A 23,804-nucleotide genomic window follows, 5' to 3' on the forward strand; every position below is an offset into this window, starting at 1 on the left:
TATGGTTTTTGTGTTGCTTTTGGTCACGGTAAACCCAGCTCAGGATCAACACCAAATGTTTGAAACATTATGGTATCTAAGATGGTTTGACCTTTCCTATAGATAGGAGAAAACCTTAAGGTTCTTGGTCCAGCACCTACTCCTTCATTATTAGAACTGCATCCAACGATAAAGAGTAGTTAAAGGCATTCTTTATAAAAATTAAGGTGTTATTTACAAAGCCAATTGGTGAATCTAGAGTTCGAAGAACTGTGGTGAGTCTTGTTTCTAGGTGTTTTCATGCTTCTCCACTCACGTCTGTGTTTCGTTGGCTCATTTCTTCCTAAAGCTCCTCGCTTGAGATGGATTTGAAGAAGTCTAGCCTTCTTAACTACGGAATACTTTGCTGAGTGTGCTGATCGTTTGCTAGAATTGAAGGCTTGGTGGGTTTAAGGAGGTATAGTTTGATGCATTGCAATTGATTGTATTATCGTAAACAATTAGTCCAGAACACGTTCGTATCAAAGGTCTCGATGTTTCTGGATCAGGTATGATAATTATTTTAAATATTATTTTTTAAATGCTGCTAGGTTCACGTGGCCAGGTTCACACCCTAGACTTATGTCTACCGGCTCACATGTTCAAGCTCACATATGTAGGTTCACATCTCTTGGCTCACATGTCCAGGTTTGCGTCTCTTGGCTCACGTTCATCACGTGTCTAAGCTCACGCATGTAGGCTCATGCCCTTTTCGTATGAACTCAGCTCAATACTTCCTTGGTATGAAATAGGCCTATCTAGGACACAAAAATCTAGGAACTTAGTCCATGATAAGGTTGGTGTGCACTTATTGGATAATAAGTGTACTTAATTCCCTAATAATTATGAAAGATAAGAATTTTCCTTGGAATTTGTAGCTGGTAAATATTGTATGACAAGAATATCTTCTAAGGACATGGGTAGGTGTGTCTATACGGGCCTTTATGGCTATAATAATTGGTAAATATTGTATGACAAGAATATCTTCTAAGGACATGGGTAGGTGTGTCTATACGGGCCTTTATGGCTATAATAATTGGTATGCACTATATTAGATATACCTACCTCCATGCTCATGTACTATATTACGTATATCTACCTCCATGCTCATGTCTGCAGAGGCTCACGTCTGCAAGTTCATGTGTCCAAGATCATGACTCATGGCTCCAGGCTTATGACTCATGTGTCCAAGATCACGTCTTTTTGCGCAGCATTGTGGGTTCACGTTCCCTACCCGAGAGCTGGTTTGGCCTAGTTTTTGGTGATTTTTATAAATTTTTAGACTTGATGGGGTGAGATTAATATTCTTTATCCTAATTAATGGTTGCAATATAACTAGTTAAGTTTTTAAATTATTTTAAGATGATTTTGCATGCTTTTACTCTACCAATCAGGGTTTTATTCTACCAATACACGAAATAGAAGGCACTAATGCAAAATAAACTCCTAATGCCCTAATCAAATTTTATCCTACCAATATGAGATAAAATGCCCTAATGTAAAATAAACTCTAAATCAAAATCAAACATAACAAATAAACACATCCAAGGTTCCAAAACCATATGTTTTTTAGAGTGTGACCTCCTAATCAACACGAGACAATATTCTCAATACCTTGGAATGGACGGAAAACAGAGCTAAGCCCTAGGCTAGTCCCTGGTAGAGCAGCACTAAATATGTTCAAGCAAAGTGCTTACCTTGAAGCATGTGTCATTGGGTTTAGCCTTAGAGCCGCAATCTACAACTTCCAGTGTGACTTCCAGTGTGGGTGCACTAGCTTGTTCATCATCGTGTCCTCATTCCATTATCACACTAAACTGCTCCTTGCCAAAGGGGTGAAAGGAGAGCTTTGTTCTTGCCAAAGGGGTGAAAGGAGAGATATCTTCTTTCCTAGAAGGAGGCAAGAAGAGATCCATCTTCTCTCACAAAAATCAAAGTAAGAAGAAGCTAATCGAAGAGGGAAGCCTACTATAATCAAACATACTCAAGCATGCATCCATCAAGCAAGCATACAAACAAGCAAGAAGAGGGAAGAAAAAGAGCCACATGTAAACTATTGCAATGGCATGATTTTGTATTGCTTATTGTCAAAAATGACTTATATATGTGACTAGTTTTCACACTAGGTTGACCAAACTTAAAAATGGCCCAGCCTCTATTACTAGTCTTAAGCAAGTATGTACACTAAGTTTGTAGACTTTCTCTATTTAACATTAATTTCATAGTAAGACTACTTATATATTCCAGCGATGTCTTATAAAAGTTAAGTGCCCGTGGTTAACATTAACAAAAACTAATCTTGAATGCTGATCAATTTGTAAAGCCAACTACCATGAACGATGCAATGCTGGACCATGTGGAGGCATGGATCCAAGAAGAGGGATTAACTGCTCATATGAGGGCTACCTACAGAGCCTTAAAGGTGGGGTGATTCTCTATTGCCATATTGTGGCCTAGATAGAAGAGTAAAAGGTGGCCCAATGTAATGTTTTTTTACCACTTTACAATTTTCTTATCCCACCTTTGACAGAATGGAGGAGGGATGATAAAGTATATGCATTCATTGAGGAGGTAGAAAGATGGATGGAAAAGCACGGCCCATTGAGTGGTTCCGGCTCTGAAGCATCAGGTGAAGGGGTGAACTAGGAGGCGGGGATGCCATCAACAAGGGTCCATAAGGAGATGACACGGAGCCACTCTTAGAAGCCACCACTAAAAAGCAACCCAAAGAAACTAAAGCTTTCCAAGGAACATCCACAAACCAAGAGAGGGCCAGCCTAAGGAGACCAAGGTCCCAAATCTCCATGACCATGCCTTTGAGGAAACACCACCATCGTTAAAGGGTAGCAAGCTGCATGAAGAAGGAGAGGTCCTACCCAACCACTAATACAGAGACCACCATGGGCGCGTGACCCTATACCTGGGCAGTTCAACCTTGCAAAATTATTCTTTGAGGTAGAGTAAAGAATCCCCGAAGAGATATCAAGAGGTTTTTCCCACTTGCCCTGGATCCAAGATTACGATAATGTCATCTACAGAGAATGGCCAAGAAGTTTCATGTAGGGAACCAATCCATGGAGTGCACATATTGTGGAGGTCCCACTTATCTGGTTATACCTCGAACATCCTTTCAAACAATGGATACAGAATATGCCAGTTCAAGTGCACGGGGGCCTATGATAGAGCTTTCAATAGTCTGAAGATGAAGAACCAACCAAAGTAGTGACTTAGATTCCTCCGTTATCCTGATTTTGCTCTGCGACAAAGTGCGCCGCGCTAGTCAACCAACAAATCAACCCGATGCACATGCCGCTACACATGCATATGCATTAGAAGAAGTATGAATCTAGAAAGAAAACTAACACTCTATGCCTTAACTTCCCAGAGTTTGAGTCACCACCCTTCACAATGCTTCTAATAGAGGAATGGATGTGTGGGCCGATCGTCTAATTCATAGCATCTTATCATCACAGGATGCCTCTAATGTGGCCATTGAAGCTTTAATAAAGTTCCTCATTATAATCATAATTTTCTTACGAGATTTCAAGGAAGATAAGGGAGTCATGCAGTGGCACAAGTATGATGAGTCTCATGTGGGGGGCCTCGCCTTCGACCTTAATCTATATGGCCTTTTTTTCTAGGATCCAATTTTTGGAGGCATTCCGAATGCGAGCTTTTGAGGAGATGTTTTCGTCCAAATTCATCCTTTGAGGCTACAATTTTGTCTTCATTTCCAACAATGGTAGACCTCTCCAATGATTAAAAGCGATGCAACACTTCCACTAGATGCGGTCATCGTAAAGATGAAATGAAGATTCCCAGATTGACACACCCATCTTTCTCAGCTTCTAAGGACAGAAGCAAATCTTGGTAGGGGCATTGTTAACTCTCTTTTGTACACCTAAAATCTTTGCCTCTAGGCTTAGTTGCATTCACATTATGTATAGGCCAGGGAAGTGAGCAAGAGCCACAAACCTTGTATATATGGGTATAAATAGGGATTGGGCACCTGTTTAAGCTGGGTGATTAGGTAACATTTGATAATGTGAAAGGGGGAATTCTATCATTTCTCAAGTGTAAAGCTTTCTTCGTCTCTTAAGCTCTTGCCTTCTTGTTACTAGTGTGTGTGCATGCTTGCTTGCTTGAGTGAGATAATGACTGAGCATGATTATGGAAGAGGGTGGTTCAAGCTTCCTAGCTTAACCATTACCTTTTGGAAGGATTGCTTAGTTGATTAGAGAGAAGCGGAAGGGTTGAAAGTCATTGGGAATGGTATGTATTGTTCTAGCAAAAAGAAAGTCAAAATAGGTTAGTTGTAAAAGAAATGCAAAATATTAGCACACCTCTTAGCTTCTTTAGCCTCTCCAAGGGATTTCCTTAATCCATGACAAGTGATCTAACCACTAGCACTATGATTCCTTGGTAGAGAGCAAGAAGGTTCTTAACATGAACGTTATAAAATACATGATTCTCTTAAACAATTCATTATTTCCTTAGTGGGCAATCTAGAATTTACCTTGATGCTTTTTTAATGTAATCATTTAATCTATTAATCAATATTTAGCAACTAATTAGGACTAATTGAATGCACTCACCACGTGAATGATGGCTCTTCATGTAGTTTTGTGTTATTCAATTGTCTAATAATGAAATTTGTTGGGTAAGTTTTCCTTTGATATGTTGCAGTGCCAGGGCATGCTACTACCATGTGAAGGTCAATGTTAGCCATGGGATTAATATCAAGGTGCTTTTATGTCAACAATCTGTAATAAAAAAAACTACCATTGTGGGTATGTTTCTCAATCTCAATTGAATAATTGGCTAGATATGTATTTGCAACACTTCTTCTTAAACAAAGTAGTCATGTTTTATGTATTCTAAATACACCACCTTTACTAGATTGAAGCCATGGCCTACTTGGAAACATTAGATAAGACAAGTTGGCTTCCATCTTCATGATTATGAATGAAACTCAGAATGAATGGGGACATTGAAATTGGGTGGAACTTTAACAAATGTGAAGGGTACCCTCTTCTTGGGGAAAGTCAGCAAAACAACAAAGTAAACAAGCTATTAATCCATAGAATCCACGACCACCATCATCTCAAAGAGTCCATGCTAGATAGGGTGATAGGCGAAAGTGGTTGCATGGTGCCAAAATGGTATCACCACTTCACACAAGCAGTGTTTATAGTAGTCTACTATCTTTCACACTAACATAAAGCATGTGCCTTACTAAGGAAGGGATTTGTCCTTTTGAATTTGGTTGAGACTTTACATTACTCATTATTGAAACCGGCCTCTGATAGAAACCAGAGTGTGATAGACTAGCAGTCACCCGTCCACTTGTAGTCTAGATATGAAAACATAAAAGATTGGGGCTAGAGTGCCCAAATCTGAAAACAAAGCGACACCTGTTGGCCCCAAAGCTTGGCGTCCCTTGCGGTATTTCTTTATTCAATTCCAAAAGTATGAAAGGCTGAGTACAACCAAAATCAGCCAAGAGATTACACCTGTATGTCCAATCTGACAGCCCGCAATCCCTCTTAGCATAGAGGATTCACGCACACAGATCTGTGTCTCAAAGCAACACACTGTGCCTCCCTCTGATCAGCCAAGACCACTAAGCAGGGTAGCCATGAGCATACATCTGGCATAACTCAAGCACATGATTCAACATCTCAGCTCATACATACATGTACTGTTCAACCTCTGTCTCTACTCTTGTTAATCTACCATAACCCTCCTCTCACAAGGGGCCAGATAGCTCAAATCTGCAAACAGACATAAAGCAGTAGAAAGAGAGATAGATGAACAGATGCGGAGCTTACCAAAATCAGCCCGTGTATCTGCACTGGAGGAAGTAACGGTACCAATCTGTACTTGCAGGCACTTGTTTCCACAACCCTACTTCACACGTGTGTATGTACTTGTCTGTACCCTCCTCCTTGTATCCACCTCGATGTTGTACCTGTCTGTACAGTCCTGAAAAACAGCACTGTACCAGTATGTACTGCCTCAGAACACGTGCCAAAAGCTGTCCTTGCATACGTCGCCTGCAGCCAGTATCTATACACGATTGTACCTACGCAGCCAGCCTGTACCAGATCTGTCCAGCACCGCCAACAGCTGTACTGTCCAGCACAGCTGTACCTGAACTATCCGTACACTGTACGGCGGTCGTACATTGCTGTACGGCCTGTACCAGGACCAGCAGCCACCTGTGATAGTCACCTGCTACTACAGCCGCCTGCAACAACAGTAGATGTACTCGCAGCAAACTGTGCACAGCTTGTTCCAGAAGAGAAAACCTGCTGCCCGTACAGGGCTGTACGGCTGGTTTGCATAGAGAACACAGCAGCCAGAAAACCTATAGGAGCCGACTTGCTCTTCTGTAGCTTTTCCACGCTTCCCAACAAGAGCACATATGCTCCACGTTTCTTTTTCCCCAAAAAGAAGAGAGAGAGAGAGAGAGAGAGAGGAGAGAGAAGCTTACACTCCAAAAGTGGAGTGGCCCCCTCCCCATAATAATCCTAGGGCCCCAACTTTAAAAGTTATTAAAGTTCCCTAGGGGCCACTAAGGCCTAGGGGCAACTTTAATAAAACATTAAAATTCTAATGTTCTAGTTCCCCCCTTCACACCTAGGGATGTCCACACATCATTAACTCTGTCCGAGCACCTCCCATGTGAATCATTCAATATTCTGACTCAGCAACCACCATGCCCACACTTGTGCTGTTCTATTTTCACAGGGCCATGACATACCCCCTCTTGAAAAATGGCAAGCGTCCTCGATTGCATTCTGGTGATACAACAAAATATCCAAAGTGAAATATACAATATGGCAAGATCAGCGTCCCAATCTCTCTAAGCCTTGCACATGTATCAACATCATTCACTACAAAACAATGGCTAGTAATAGTCCAGGTTGTATACCACTGTGAACCATACATATCCACAAAATCCCATGTGACTAGTACACATATATCATAGAAGTCCCATAAACAGATGTACTGTCAGCCTCAGTACCTTCGGGTGAGATAAAAACTGCACCAAGCGACCTCTAGATGTCATCTGAGCCTGTCTATATCAAGGGAGTGGAGGTGCTACCCCCTCTTGAGCATCAGGTAATGCTCCAGACCCATGAAAGGCATCGAGATAAAGCTGCAAAACCTGAGGTGAATCTGTTAAGTCACCTTCCTCCATCCACTTCGCATCCATCGGTGAATAGTTCTTGAACTTCACAAGATAGCGACGGGAAACTTTACCTCGTACCTTCCTTTCTTTATGTGCCAGTATCTGCTCTGGAATCAGAACCTCATCAAGTTCCTCAACTTCCGGCTAAGCCTCATCTGATACATCCTCAGGCACATCCCCACGGAAAGGTCTAAGGATACTCGTGAAAAGCATTATGAATCCTCCAGTGATCTGGTAGCTTCAAGCCATAGGCTACCTCACCAATCTTTTCCAATACCTGAAAAGGCCCATAATAACGCATGCTCAACTTAGGGAATAAGCGCTTTTTACCCTTCATCTTCTTGAGTCTAGCCTTTTCAAAGCGTAAAAGAACCCAATCACCTAATGCGAATTGTAAATCACGTCTGCGAACGGTCTGCGGCTTTCTTTTGCTTCTACTGAGTTTTCTGGAGTGCCAACTTAACTCTTCGATAAGCTTCATCCAGACTCTCCACATACTGATCAGCCTCAAAGATCTTATCCTTTGTATGCAAAATGGGGTGGTACCTTCTTCCCTCCTTCCACAATCTCAAAAGGCGCCTTGCCTGTCGAGGTATGAACAGTGTTGTTATATGCAAACTCCACTAAAGGAAGATACTTTTCCCATTGTTGCTTGTGCTCGGACACATAACACTTAAGAAGATCCAACACTGTCGAGTTAGCCTCTTCTGACTGACCATCTGTCTGTGGATGAAATGACGATGAAAACTTGAGAGTTGTACCCATGTTGTCAAACAACCCTCTCCAGAATAAACTCGTCATCCGTGGATCACAATCACTAATGATAGACGTAGGCAAGCCATGATACTTGAAGATGTTCGCCATGAACAACTTCACCATATGATCCACTTTGATTGTTTTACGCACGGGAATGAAATGAGCCTGCTTACTGAACCTGCATATGATAGTCCAGATGCCATCATTTCGCGTTTGTGTCCGTGGAAGATCAAATATAAAATCCATGGCAATGCTCTCCCAAGGTCTATCTGGAATAGGTAAAGGCTGTAATAACCCTGGTGTCTTCTAACGGTCAATACCTCTATGACCTGCATACGGTGGAGCATGACTTTCAATCATAACCTTGAGTCACAATGGCCTGGTAACACACAGTCTGCCATGCATCAATAAAAACCCATCCCTGAGAATATAGTGCTCATGCCGCTGACCCTCAAACATCTGATCATACAACCTTTCAAAGTCCTCATCATGGGCATACTGCTCTTTCATTTCATCAAGTTCATGATGATAAGCAAGTGAAACTGCAGAGACCTGTGACAAAGCATCTGCCACTACATTCTTTTTACCTTCCACATGGACAATCTGGAAGTGAAACATAGACAAAAAGTTTGCCCAACGCATATGCTTCTCTGAAAGCTTAGTTTGCATAAGGAAATAACGCAAGGTTTGATGATCTATCTGTACAGTAAAATCAGCCCCAAGCAAGTAGTGTTTCCATGTAGAAAGAGCGTGAATTACAGCCAACATCTCTTTCTCATAAACCTGTAAATGCTTCTCAGCATCTTGCAATACTCTACTCTCATAGGCTATCACATGTCCCTCTTGCATGAGAACTGCACCAATGCTACTTCCACATGCATCACACTGGTGGACAACAAAAGCCTTTCGTCGAAGGTCCGGTAACACCAATACTGGGTCCGAAGTAAGCTTTTCTTTGAGCTTTTTGAATGCTGTAATTTCCCGATCAGCCCATCTAAACGGAGTTGCCTTCTTCGTCAAAGCATGAAGAGGCGAAGCAATTTCAGCAAAGTACCGTATGTAACGCCTGTAATAGGAACACAATCCTAGAAAGCTGCGTACATCAAGCACGGTCCTCAAATCTGGCCAATTAAGAATTGCTTCCACCTTTGCTGGATCCATACGGACGGACTCCATGCGCAGATATAATATGCCCCAAGAAATGTATCTCCTGCAAAAAGAACTCACTCTTCTTGCCATTAACAACCAGCCTATGGTTTCTGAGTTCTGCAAACACAATGGCCAAATGCCTTCTATGCTCTTCCTCAGTTCGTGAATGCACAATCATATCATCAAAGAATGTGCCCACAAACTCTCTATGAGGCCTAAATTTCCTGTCCATCATTCTGTTAAATGTGGCAGGCGCATTTGTCAAACCAAAGGGCATAACCAAGAACTCATACAACCCAAACGTGGTTCGGAATGCTGTCTTATGCACATCCTCGGGTCTAATGCTGTCTTATGCACATCCTCGGGTCTGATGATACCCGCTTTTCAAGTCAATACGACTAAAAACTGTGGAGCCCTGTAAGCGGTCCAAGGCGTCATCGATTCTCGGTATGGGGAATCGATTCTTGATGGTATTCTTGTTCAGCACCCTATAATCAATACACATGCGCCAAGAACCATCCTTCTTCTGCACTAAGAGCATAGGTGAGCAAAAGGGTGATGAGCTAGGCTATATCAACCCTTTATTCAAAAGCTCCTGCACCACCTGACTCATAATCTCTTCATGTTGGGCTGCACTAACACGGTACGGCGGTCTATTCGGTGGAGTACTACCAGGAATCAGATCAATGGCATGATCTTCTGGCCTTTCAGGAGGAAGTTCTCTTGGTAATGACTCGGAAAAACAATCTTGAAACCCACATAAGAAATCAGTCCTGTCCTTATCTAACATAGACAAATTAGACTTAGACTCATCATCCTGTGTATCCTTTACATAAATCAAGTACGCGAAAAGATGCTTTTTCATTACTGATGAAATCGCCGAAGCGGATACAATAGGAATAGATTCCCCTTTGAGTTTTACATCCAATACATGTTCTTTCCCTCTATGAGTCAGAGTGATTTTCCTATTGTAAGTATCCACCACCGCATGTACCCTGTGGCACCATGGCATCCCCAACAAAACATCACAGCCATCAAGTGGCATGATAAAGAACTCTTCGACCCTGCAAATGAAGCCAAAGCTTCCCAATGATAGGAGTAACGGGTTCTGCATACCCTGGACAAGCCATATTAGCCTCATGTAATGGCCCCATCTCCTCTGCGCGAATCCCCAATCGGCCAGCCAAATCTGGTGAAATAAAGTTGGCTCTAGCACCTGTGTCAAAGAAGATCAAGGCATTCTGATCTCTCACTTTGCCCCATGCCCTGCACAACTCTGTTGCTTCACCACCTGGCTGTTCCCCCACAAGATCAGGAACTAAGCCTGCAGAGAAGAAGGTTTTGGTTTCTTTGACTTGGGCTCTCCTTTATTGTCAGAGTCCTTTTGGGACTTTCTTTTGGGACAATTGAATGACATATGCCCCTCTTCAGTACAGTAAAACACTTATGAGCATCTCTCAAAGCCTGTCTTTCCTCAGAAGTCCTCTTGGGCATTGGCAAATTCTTATACTTCGTCTCTAAAGACCCTTTAGCATCACAAGAAGCATGCCCAGATTTTTCAGCTTTCTTGCTCAAGTTCTTACTGTCTTTAAACCCAGATGATCCACCAGTGAGTAACGCATTAGCTGTCATAGCATTTTCAATCATCTGTGACATGTTCGTTACTCTTGTCTTGATACAATAATCTCGTACCTCTTTGGGCAGCCCACAACAATACTTCTCCACCTGCTCAGACAAAGGCATTGCACGGTAAGAAGTCACTGGGAGTAAAGCTTCCCAAAACTTCTTGTTATAATCCTCCAAATTCTCACACTTTGAAGCATCCACCAATTTGTGCCATGCAGTCATAACATCCACCTCAAATGTAGATGTGAGACATACGGAAGAGAAAACCTGTTTAAATTGGACCCGGGTGCTATGCCCTGCAAAAGAAGAGTAGACCACCACTGCAAAGCATTGCCCTTGAGAAAAGTGGCAGCTTTCCTCACCTTAGAGGACTCTGTGTAATTCCCGCCAGAAAAAGCAGCATCAAACTGCTGTAAAATGGTAAGTGCTTTCAATTTATCTTTGGCCCCACTGAATGTATCAAACTTCACTGTAGCTCCCCCTTCCTTGTAATCCTTCGCCTTTCCCATAGGCGTTAGATTGTCATATGGAAGTGGTTTCGCAAGATTGCTGCCCCCAACATTCATGCCCATCATTGGGTCAACATTTCCCATTCCCACACCAGGCATACCATACATCCCAGCCATGTTTCCAAACATTCCGTTATGCATACCTGGCTGCATACCACCAAACATATTGCCTTGCATTCCAGGTTGCATGCCCCCAAACATATTTCCTTGCATACCGGACTGCATACCACCATACATATTCCCCTGCATACCAGGCTGAAAATTAGCTCCAAAAGGCCCGTGCATACCCACCACCAAAATAACCTGGATGCATGTTCTGCTGAGGAATTGATGGCTGTCCAAAGAAGGAACTCTGTGAGTTTGCTCCATAAGCATGCTGCATGTTCGGAAACTGGCCAAGAGATGGTTCCTGTGGGATGGCACCACTATGACCCTGTGGAAGATTCTTAGAACGAACCTTCTTCTTCTTTTTCTCGGGCTCTATGCAGGATCTCATAAATTCAGCAAATCTCTCACTCTGTGTGAGCTGCATAAATACATCCATAACACTAGCCAAACGATCTTTGAACCGAGCATCATCATCCTCTTTACCATGTACATCCTCTGGCTGTGTTACATCCTCATCATAAGGCTCAGCATCTGCAGCCTGTTCTCTTGCATGAATATCCTCAGATACATCTCTCTCAGGAGAAGTCTCTTGCTCTTCCTCTTCATGATAGAAGTACTCATCCTCTGTATCAGACATGTTTCCTGAATTTTTAGCGATGGCTTTCTTCGAGGCAACCACGAGCTCACCCCCTTCAGAAAGTTGATGATTGGTCCCGGCAAAATGGAACCTTGAAACCGGCCTCTGATAGAAACCAGAGTGCAGTAGACTAGCAGTCACCCGTCCACTTGTAGTCTAGATATGAAAACAGAAAAGATTGGGGCTAGAGTGCCCAAATCTGAAAACAAAGCGACACCTGTTGGCCCCAAAGCTTGGCGCCCCTTGCGGTATTTCTTTATTCAATTCCAAAAGTATGAAAGGCTGAGTACAACCAAAATCAGCCAAGAGATTACACCTGTATGTCCAATCTGACAGCCCGTAATCCCTCTTAGCATAGAGGATTCACGCACACAGATATGTGTCTCAAAGCAACACACTGTGCCTCCCTCTGATCAGCCAAGACCACTAAGCAGGGTAGCCATGAGCATACATCTGGCATAACTCAAGCACATGATTCAACATCTCAGCTCATACATACATGTACTGTTCAACCTCTGTCTCCACTCTTGTCAATCTGCCATACCCCTCCTCTCACAAGGGGCCAGATAGCTCAAATCTGCAAACAGACATAAAGCAGTAGAAAGAGAGATAGATGAACAGATGCGGAGCTTACCAAAATCAGCCCGTGTATCTGCACTGGAGGAAGTAACGGTACCAATCTGTACTTACAGGCACTTGTTTCCACAACCCTGCTTCACACGTGTGTATGTACTTGTCTGTACCCTCCTCCTTGTATCCACCTCAGTGCTGTACTCGTCTGTACAGTCCTGAAAAACAGTACTGTACCAGTCTGTACTACCTCGAAACACGTGCCAGAAGCTGTCCTTGTATACGCCGCCTGACTGCTCTGCAGCCAGTATCTGTACACGACTGTACCTGCACAGCCAGCCTGTACCAGATCTGTCCAACGCCGCCAACAGCTATACTGTCCAGCATAGCTGTACATGAACTGTCCGTACACTGTACGGCAGTCGTACAGTGCTGTACGGCCTGTACCAGGACCAGCAGCAGCCACCTGTGATAGTTGCCTGCTACAGTCGTCTGCAACAGCATATGTACTCGCAGCAAACTGTGCGCAGCTTGTTCCAGAAGAGAAAACCTGCAGCTCTGCAGTCTATTCGTACAGGACTGTACAGCTGGTTTGCACAGAGAACACAGTAGCCAGAAAACCTGCAGTAGTCGACTTGCTCTTCTCTAGCTTTTCCACGCTTCCCAACAAGAGCACGTATGCTCCACGTTTCTTTTTCCCCAAAAAGAAGAGAGAGAGAGAGGAGAGAGAAGCTTACACTCCAAAAGTGGAGTGGCCCCCTCCCCATAATAATCCTAGGGCCCCAACTTTAAAAGTTATTAAAGTTCCCTAGGGGCCACTAAGGCCTAGGGGCAACTTTAAAAACATTAAAATTCTAATGTTCTAGTTCCCCCCTTCACACCTAGGGATGTCCACACATCATTAACTCTGTCTGGGCACCCCCCATGTGAATCATTCAATATTCTGACTCAGCAACCACCATGCCCACACTTGTGCTGTTCCATTTTCACAGGGCCATGACATTATTATATTTTGATTAACATCGTTGGACATGCTATTCAAACGAATATGATTGCCTATACATAGTTGTCACATGATAGTGGATCCTCCTCAAACCAACTGACCATTGCAATCTTTCCTGCACTTCTCTTTCATGTAGCTCCATGCAATCTTTCCTGCACTTCTCTTTCATGTAGCTCCATGCAATCCTAGGCTTCTTACCCATATCAATCATCCATTTGAATTGGTGACACTTTGAGATCATCTTAGGAATCGAAAAGTGGTCATGATAGGCTTATTTGCCAAGTTGGTCAAGCGTATGTAAGATTGGGACCTTATACACCTCTTCATTGAGGATGTGTTCTTGATAGCTTATTTGCTGACACTTTGAGATCATCTCAGAAATCTAAGAATGGAACCTCCTCAACGCAAGTAACTATCTCAATCTTTCCCACACTACTCTTTCATGTGGCTCCATGCCATCCTAGGCCTTTTACTCTTTCATGTGGCTCAATGCTATCCTAGGCCTTTTACCTATACTATCCATTCCATTTGAATTGCTGACACTTTGAGATCATCTTAGGAATCTAAGAGTGGTCACGATAGGTTTATTTGCCAAGTTGGTCAAGCGTATGTAACATTGGAATGTATACACCTCTTCCATTGAGGATGCATTTTTGATATCCTATCCAGTACATGCCATCTTGGCTGCTCGGCTAATTTCCTCTAGTAGTGAATACCACCCTTCTACTCGACAAATTGTATAAAGTTTATGAGGCTTGAAAGAGTGGAAGTTTGTTGAGAAAATGAGGATGGAGACAATGGTGGTGTGGGTAGTGCCAAGCGATGGATTTGCACATTGCGCAACCCAGTCCAGCGTGCACTTTGTGGTGCGGGGGTCACTAAACCACTTCAAGATTATCATAAAGCGAGAAAGGGTAAGGGTGATTGTTTAAGGAGGCATGTTGATGTGACTTGTGACATTGTGGTGGGGGGGTCACCAAGCAACTTCGAGATTATCATAAACAGAGAAAGGGTAAGGGTGACTATTTAAACAAGCATGTTGATGTGACTTGTCACTCGCATGCCTTAAATTTGAAACCCAAAGTAAGTTTCATCAAAATTTTATTTAGAACTTTCCCTCTTCAGTGTGGGCTTCAAGGTGCCACCTTCCCATCTATTTTAAGCTTCACCACATTAATAAATTACGCCAGTTAATATGTACACACGACACACACTCATACACATGTACCCACATGCTCTTACACACAGGACACACACACTCATACACCCATACCCACATGCTCTTACACATACATGCTCGATATCTGCTTAAACTTCAAACTCTAATGTGGGGCTTAAAAAAATGTTTTAACAATTATAGAATGCTTCATGGTTGCAACCTTTGGCAAATTTTCATATGAAGCCCTAAAAGGCCCTGGAAGCCTCAATTTTAATGATGCGAGCCTTGACACACATTATAGCAACACAGTCTATATAGTATATAGCCAGTTGGAAATTTTGAATGGCTTACGTTGTTTTGTCGTGTTGGTAGCTTAGTTACACACGAGGGCGGCCCAGGGTGTGACGTGTGCGTTTACGACTCCTCCGGAGAGTGAGGAGCATAAATTCCAGCAGGAGGAGCATTTGGGAATGCCTACGAACCTGAGAAGAGAAGCCAAGTTTTCTGCAGAGTAACGAGGAGATATGCTTTGTGCAGAGTCTCGTAGCTAGGTAGAATGCTTCATGGGAGCTCCTCTCTGTTTGATCCAGCCTGCCTTCTCTCTCAAGAATGGCGGCAACAACAGGCCACAGTGTCCTTCGCCTCATCATCATCTTTTTCTAGGAAATTGTCTGTCCGGAGTGCATTTGTCCCGGCCATCAATCTTGAGCAGCCACCGCCGCCACCGCCAGTGGCCATGCCATCGCCGCCCAGCAGCAGCAGCAGCAGCGCCGCCCGGCATGCTGGGCCAAGCCCTAGTCTGGACGGATCTCAGAGCTCCGCGCGCGGCAAAGAATGGCGAGTGTATGCGAATAATAACAACAATAATGGTAGATGGTGCAAGGACGATGAGAGCGCCCTCAGCAAGCACGAGGCCCTCCCCCTCCCTATGGCCTATCCAGGCTCCACCCCGAACCCCCAGGACGTGGAGAATATGAAGAACTGCGACCCAGATGAGAAAGTAATTTTTTTTGGGGTGCATTATAATGCAAATAAATAAATAAATAGACACGTGTGTGTGTGTGTGTGTGTGTGTGTGTGTGTGTGTGTGCGCGCGCGCGCGTGTGCACACACGCACATATATGTATGACACACACACATATACAATCTAGGCATTTGGTTTTTCTATGCTCAGGTTTCTTTTTTCCTATTGATAGATTGTGTGCATGCATGCTGCAGGATTGCAAAGATGTTCTATACCAGTGGACAGGGAAGTGCTCGAGGTGTCAAGGAACTGGTGAAGTAAGCTATTATCGAAAAAAGGGTCGGGAAGTCATTTGCAAGTGCATTCCTTGTATGGGATTAGGTAAGTGTCATGTGTATAGCATGGGTGAAATGAGATTACATCCTGTATGAAGTCAGTTTTTCTTGCTAGATTAAGAACAAACTAGAGATTGGTCATAAGCTAGCTAGTCCTACTAGATGGAGCCGTAAGTAGCTGTTTTTTGTGTCATGTGGTGGACAGAGGATCTCAGCGGATTCGAAATGAAAATGAGTAGATTTAATGATAGAAGTAATCGGTGAAAAATCAGCTATGGTAGGATTGATTCTAATGGCAAAGGCCTCATGAAACTGTCATGTTTTGGCACTTGAGTGAATTTACCAGCACAACATGTTTGTAAACAGGTTCTGTCCACTGTAATGCACCTGCAGAGTATGCTCATGATTAGCAGATCCCACCCTGTGCTTAGCCAGCCTTTGAGAAGATCGAGCTGCCCATTGTACCTCGGAAATGATGCCAGGCAGGGCAGGACCAGATTTTGACTTGTTCAGGTGCCAGATAGCTGCGTTTAGATGCTGGACGGACAGGTGGCAGGCAGGTCCGGCAGCAGGTTGACTACGACCAGCCGACCAGCAGCCTGACAGGTGCATTTGGCTGCTGGACAGCTGGCGGGCAGCAGGTTGGATAGCAGGCCGACCAGCAGCAGACCAGCCGATCAGCACTTTAGGGGGCTGATGAGGCTATAAGCACCCCCCATCCCCAGTTCATAACCAGTCATTCTTCCTTATGAGCTCTGAAGCCTGTGTTAAAGGGTGGATGGAAGCAGATGTTTTGCCAGCGTTTGGTGGAGCAAGGTCCTTCATCAACCTTGAAGTAATTTGTGTCTAGCCAACTTTGGATAGATTTACAACCATAGTTTTGGTATATTCTTTTGTATATAGATCTTGTGCTCTGAGAATCATTGTAGAGATTAGTTAGTTGGGTTTTGGAATTGCTTGTGTTTGTGCGTTTAAGTCTTCTGCTGCCATAAACACTTACGTTTAGCCCTATAGTCTTACATTTGGTATCAAAACTTAGGTTTCCTAGAGTCTTGCTTCAGTCAGAGTGTAACAGGGTAGACCGTGAACATTGAGCTCTATGTGGACACTGTACATTTGGGAACCACTACCGGTTTGTCCTTTTTAACCTAGGGTTTTCTCAGATTTTTTCTTTTCTAGCATTCTGATTGTGTTAGTTGCCTCATTAGGAGGCAGGGAACAGAGTCATGAGAGCATGGTTCGATCTGGGATCTTTTGGTGCCCTTTGCTCGTTTTGTTAGCCTTGCCATGCATGAGGGATGTGACACGGAGTCCCTTTTTCCTAATTACGTGGCTTCTCATGGGCAAGCACACTCCGGAGAAGAGCAGCAAGTTGACAAGCCCAAGTCTGAGGTGAAACAATCCCCCACATTGTCGATTTGCCATGTCGTGCACCAATTAGTTTGGTGACATGTGAACATAATTCTAGCATAAGCATGTGTAAACCAGCCTGGCTAAAGGGTTAAGGGTTAGGCACCTTTTTATGAACACATTAAGTGACTTTTATGAAGTTATGTCGACAAGATTTTTGTCTATAAATATTAATGTTTGGGTCATTAATTAGCTTTTAGAGTTGGATATGCAAGCCTCAGCCTTGGATCAACAGTTAGCTGCCTCGGCACATCAGGTTTCTGCCGTGTACAGCTTTGTAGCATTAAGTACAATCTGTATCAGGTATTAGTAGCATAATGTGTAGCATTCAAGACTCCATAAGTCATATGTGTGGAATCTTTCAGCCCTAAGCAACTGAATAGGAACCCTGATGCAAATCACCAACAAAGAGAGAGAGAGAGAGAGAGAGAGAGAGAGAGAGAGAGAGAGAGATGAAATGTTATATTAACGTCTTCAAAAGGCCAAAGTGACCTATGAGACCAAAGTTACAACCATGTGACATCTGATACATTGTCTGGAAAAGAAAAGAGATAGCCCCACAATACATCAGTAGGGGGGAAGCTAATGCTACTAGTCAAAATGGGGTACATGAGTACATGGATACATGAATTATCTGCCATAGTGAGATGCCTGGTCGGACGAGCCCGATGCCTCGCAATGATGCTCCGAATCCTCCGGTGTAGGCACCGTCTCCGATGTGAGGGTCCGCGAACCCTCGGGCGTCTAGATCTGCCCAACTGGATAGCTCTCTCAACTAGAGTCCCACGGGGTGCCCACTGCTGGGCTGTCGGCTGTGTGTCCTATGAGACAAATTTGTGTACAACAAGTCCATGTCTTGAGTATCATGGAAAGAAAAACTGAAATGAAAAGCTAATCCTAGTCATATGCAGCTCAGTATGCAGTCACTGTCTAGCATGCTATAGATGTACAATCATGATAGGTGGTATACTACTAATTCCACCCAGTGGATGGTGGGGTGTAGTGTGAGGGCAAAAGAACCAAAGGACCAAATATATGAGAGATCAGCGCAAATCACACAGCATGCAATGAGTGTATATATATATGATAAAGTCCAGTACAAGAGCTCAGTGTGAGACTCCGAAGAAGCAGAGAGGGCTGCTGTCCGGTGATAATGCAGAGGGTGGAAAAGGCCACAATCCGAGGCAGATGGTAGGCTGCTGTCCTGAAGAAGAGAGCAGAGAGGGCTGCCATCCCGATTGTGGAGGTCAAAGGAGCAGAGAGGGCTGCTGTCCCATAAAACGCAGATGAAGTGCTGTAGGCGCTGATGTCTGCTGATGTAAAACACTGAATTCAATCTGATGTAGGCGATGAAGTCAGGCCTGATGTAGGCGATGAAATCAGCCTGATGTAGGCGCTGGAATACAGCCCTGATGTAAGCGAAGAGTGGATGATGTAAACGCTGATGAGAACCTGATGTAGGCGGCCAGAACCAGCTTCAGTAAACACTGAAGATGAGCCTGATGTAGGCGGCCTGCACCAGCAGCAGCAAAAACCAGAGCGAGAGTTGAAGAAAACGCTGGGATCCTTTTATATGAGTGAAGGGCTGCTGGTCGGTTAGGGAGAAGTGGCGGCCAGCAGCACAAGACAAAAATAAAAACCAAAAATATCAAAAAGTGCCCTTTTTGGGCAGGATAAAATGGCATAATTCCACACACCCCTCTCAGGCCAGAAAGGGGACCATGAGAGAAGATGAAAAAGGGGTTTGAAGAGGATCATGATGAGGAATGGGACGAGGGTTTGTCAATGGTGTAGAACCGGTTGAGATTGGGTGGGACTGGATTCAATGCCACAATGCAAGAGGTTTTCACATATATGAAGTACCGAAGAACTCTGAGAGCACACCGCCAATGTTGCTGACGGGGTTTGGATGAAAAAAAACTCAATAAACTGACTGTGAAACATGTGTCCAATCAGGAGTAGGTCAACCAAACCAAACAACCAACGAGAATCCGATACTGTTCCCGATCAAAAGCATCAAGTAGAGAAAGCTTCTCACTAGTATCCATAGGAGAAGATACTGGTCTGCATCCAGTCATTTGAAATTTGTCAAGAATCTCCCGTGTGTACTTTTGCTGAGAGAAGAAAACACCCTTCGAGGTTTGCCAAATCTCAAAGCCAAGAAAATAATGCAAAAGGCCAAGATTCGTCATCTCAAACTCTATCTCTTAAGCATCCATGACTGAACGGATCCTCACAGAATAATAACGTGTAAAGATGAGGTCATCAACACAGACCACAATGATAACAATCAACCCCCTCTCAAGGAGGATATAAAGGTTCGAATCTGCATGAGAACGGCGTAGGCCGAGCTTCTGAAAGAACTCATCAATCCGCTGGTACCAAGCCTGCGGAGCCTGCTTTAGACCATATAAAGCCTTCTTCAGCCGGTACACCTGATCCTGTTTGCTTGGAACAACAAATCCCGGTGGTTGATCAACATAAACCTCCTGTGTAAGCACTCCATTCAGGAAAGCCAACTTGACGTCCATCTTGAAAACGGGCCATCTATGATGTTGGGGTAAAGGCGTTATGCCCACCCTTATAGTGTGTACAAGCCCATAAGTTATAGTACATAGTATACTTAGTACTTTTAATGTACTAAGTGCACTATGTGTACTAGTGCAATATACATGTGTGATAGGGGAGTCACACACTCATTTGGTGAGTTGACTTATCCCCACAACTCTCTCTCTCTCTCCCTTGCTTCTCTGTGTATGTCTCCCATGAATGAACTCTAACCCTAGTTCTCATTCTCCCATCAACTGGTATCAGAGCCATTCGGTGCAAGCAGATTCTTCCCTGGTCCTTTGTTGTCTTCAGAGTCTCCAGTCAAGCTAGAAGCGACCAGCAGGTTGGGCGCAGCTTGTGTGTGAAGAGGCCAGAAGAAGCGACCAGCACGCAGCTGTAGTAGATAGGTGGGCGTAAGGAGAAGGTGGCGGAAGCCACTTCTGTGCTGAATCACAGCAGCCAGGCGCCTACAGCAGTCTAGCGTGGCGTCAAGCGTGGAGCGAACATAAGCGCACACCTAGGCGAGTGGCGCTAGGCGAAACGTAAGCGAAGGTCGCTGGGCATTAGTCGTCGACTAGTTTACGGCTCACAACGCGTTGGGCGGAGCCCGTCATGTAAACTGGCGCTAGGCGAGCGAAGCGCACAGCAGGTGAAGGCGGCTGCAAAGCAAGCAGCACACGCGCGTGGAGTTCCAGCGAGAGTTCCAGTGCAGCAACATCTTCATTGCGTGGGCAGACGTAGCCACCCAGTCAACGCAGCAGCACTGGACAAGCTGCCGTCATTGATGTCCTTCCCGCCTACGACTTCCAGCCCAATACACAGCAGGAGAGAAGATTCAACACCTTCGAGCAGGGATCCTCAAGCTGTAGCAGTGTAGCCGGTCAGCATCAACATCAGCAAGAAGCGCCCCCCCCGCCTGCAAATCAGAGAAAAATCAGAAAATTACAAGGTATTCTGCTTCAATTTTTTTTTGGGACTTGCAATTGAGCAGGTACAATCAACAATTGAGCAGATACAGGTGTCGAATTGCTCAATTTTGAGCAAAATTGCAAAATTGGGTGACATTGGTCACAATCAGGATCAATTTGCAGGAAATTGGATGTCGAAATTTGGGGCTTTTGATGTAATTGTGCAATTAAGCACTCATACATGATGTATGATGTGAAAAATTGCACATTTGGGCAAAATTGCAGCAAATTGCAGTGCAAATCAAGGGGCTTTTGTGCCGATTGGATTGATTTGCATGCAGTCAATCGCATTTGATGCTGAGGATAATGTGTTGATGCCTTACAAGCACTCAATGTGCCTGTAAATCAAGGGGCTTTCATGTATTTGATGTATATGTGGCCAGGGGAAAGCATCGTGAACACTCTGGATGCCTTCATGTGCGTCAATGTACCATGTATGATCAGAAATTGATCTTAAATCAAGGGGCTTTTCAAGTTCGTATGCTTGTTGAGCTTGGCAAAGCAGCAGGCAAGACATTTATGCCTTGAATCCTCAGAAATCAGCTTGAAGTCAAGGGGCTTTTGCCCAATTTCTGTTCGGGACTGTTGTATGCAGTGTACAGGACTGTAAAAGTTTGATTTTCACTCATTTGGACAGCCAGGAGAGCATTTATTGCTACTGTACTTGCTGGTACAGATTTGGCACAGCTTTGTGCATGTTTTGGCATGGCTGTACATTGTTTTGAGTGACCAAAAGGTTCAATTTCAGCTGCTGTACTTGCCGGTACAGGTTTGGTACATCATTGGTGAGCACTTGGTACTGCTGTACAGTACTTTGGAAGGGCAAAAGAGCACATTTAAGGTGCTGTCCAAAATCTGCAGCAACCAGATTTTGGTGTTTTCATCACATACAGTGGGAGAAAAGTTGCATTCTTGCTTCCGCAGTGGGAGATAAAGCTTGGGAGAACAACTGTGAGCACTTTGTGTGCTTTTGGTGCAGTGTTTGCACATTTTGCAGGGAGTCAGGCATTGACAGGTTGCATATTGCTATGGCAACCACAAGTGAGAGCTCTTCATTGCTTCACATCAAGAAGCTTGAAGGCTCGCATAATTATGATATTTGGCAAACCCAGTGCTACAATGTGTTGCTCCAGAAAAAGCAGCACAAGCCTATCAAAGAAAGGGGTGTGATGCCCGCTTCTCTTACTGCTGAAGAGTGGGAAGATATGGATGAGCTGGCAAGATCTACTATCATGTTGTCTGTGTCAGACTCTTTACTTTTCAGCATTCGTGAAGAGAAGACAGCTTGGGGAATGTGGCAGAGATTGCAGGACTTGTATGCCCAACAAAGTGCCTCAAGCAAAGTGTATTGGTTGAAGAAACTCATAGGTCTTCAGATGAAGGAAGGGGCGTCTATGACAGCCCATTTAAATGAGTTTAATGGTATTGTCAGCCAGGTCATTAATCAAAAGTTGGCAATGGACGATGAGTTCAAAGCCACTTTTTTGTTATGCACTTTGCCAGAGAGTTGGGACACATTTAGGACAGCCACTAGCAATTCGCATGCTATGCTGTCATATGCAGATGTTGAGGGTGCTCTTCTTCAAGAAGAGATGAACAGGAAAAACAACTCTGTTGGAAAGTCCAATGCAATGAATGCACGTGGGAGATCCCAGCAAAGGGGAAAAAGCCAAGAAAGGGGAAGGAGCAAGTCTCGCTCCAAAAAGGATTTGGAATGCCATTATTGTGGCAAGAAGGGACACATCAAAAAGCAATGCTACAAATGGAAAAACGATCAAAAAGAAAAGGGAAAAGGCAAAGACAAAGACAAGGATGAAGCCAAAGATGTAAAGCCAAAGGGCAAAAGTGGAGTCAAGATCGAAGAAATCAATGTGTCACATGCAGGTGGCAGTGAGGATGAGGTCCTCTTTACGTCTTCACTTGATGCCCATTCACTTCTCACAGGTGGTCATGGTATGCACTCATGGATCATTGATTCAGGTGCCTCCTTTCATGTCACAGGTTGCAGAGACTTGTTTGTCAGGTATACTGCTGGCAATGAAGGAGTGGTGTATTTGGGTGATAACCATGCATGCAAGATTCTTGGCAGAGGTGATGTGAGGCTTGTATTTTCAGATGGCTCACAGCTTATGCTCCATGATGTCAGGCATGTGCCTGAGATCAAGAAGAATCTGCTTTCTACTGGACAGCTTGATGATGCTGATTATGTTACCACATTTGGTAGTGGAAAGTGGAAGATTAGTAAGGGCTCACTGGTTGTTGCCAGAGGCTCTAAGGTGGACACTCTTTACTTCATGCATGCAGGTGTTTGTCACCATGCTAATGTAAATGCAACCGAGCTGCCGGAAATCTCTATGTGGCATAGCCGGTTGGGACACATGAGTGTCAAAGGAATGGAGCAATTGTCTCGTTTGGGTTACTTGCCTTCTCTAAAGTTTTCAAGTTTTCAGTTTTGTGAGCATTGTATATATAGTAGGCAACTACAGTGCCCCCACAAGAAAGCTCTTGGACAGAAAGATGCTCAGTTAGAGCTTGTGCATACAGATGTATGTGAGATGCCTCAGCTTTCTTTGGGAGGGGCAAAATACTTTGTGTCTTTTATAGATGATGCCACACGCAAGGTGTGGGTCTATCCTCTTCGTTTGAAGAGTGATACATTTTCAGTGTTCCAGAAGTTTGTTGCTCATGTTGAGAATCAAACTGGCAAAACACTGAAGGCTTTGCGTTCCGACAATGGTGGAGAGTATATGTCCAAACAGTTTCAGGACTTTTGTGATGCTAAAGGCATCAAGAGGGAGCTCTCTACTCCTTATGATCCTCCACAAAACGGGACAGCAGAGAGGA

The 23,804-nt window shown here is 44.1% G+C and overlaps 1 protein-coding gene across 4 annotated transcripts in view; it reads left to right on the forward strand.

The window, feature by feature from the left end:
- Positions 1-15,096: 15,096 nt before the first annotated feature.
- LOC147628048 (protein disulfide-isomerase SCO2-like) overlaps positions 15,097-23,804 on the forward strand; it is a 28,197-nt gene continuing 19,489 nt past the window's right edge. For 3 of the 4 annotated variants that reach the window (XR_015268369.1, XM_086815015.1, XM_086815013.1), the window contains exons 1-2: positions 15,097-15,733; positions 15,952-16,078. Coding sequence is in view for 3 of the 4 variants with exons in the window: in XM_086815015.1 (XP_086671141.1) it covers positions 15,290-15,733; positions 15,952-16,078 (571 nt within the window). In the remaining variant the exon portion in view is untranslated. Of the gene's footprint in view, positions 15,734-15,951; positions 16,079-16,398; positions 17,241-23,804 lie in introns of those variants that run through there. The other variant, XM_086815014.1, reaches the window with a different exon arrangement.

This window comes from Cibotium barometz, chromosome 20, assembly GCF_041138505.1.
Source record: "Cibotium barometz isolate CiBa-2024 chromosome 20, ASM4113850v1, whole genome shotgun sequence".
Taxonomy (NCBI): Eukaryota; Viridiplantae; Streptophyta; class Polypodiopsida; order Cyatheales; family Cibotiaceae; genus Cibotium; species Cibotium barometz.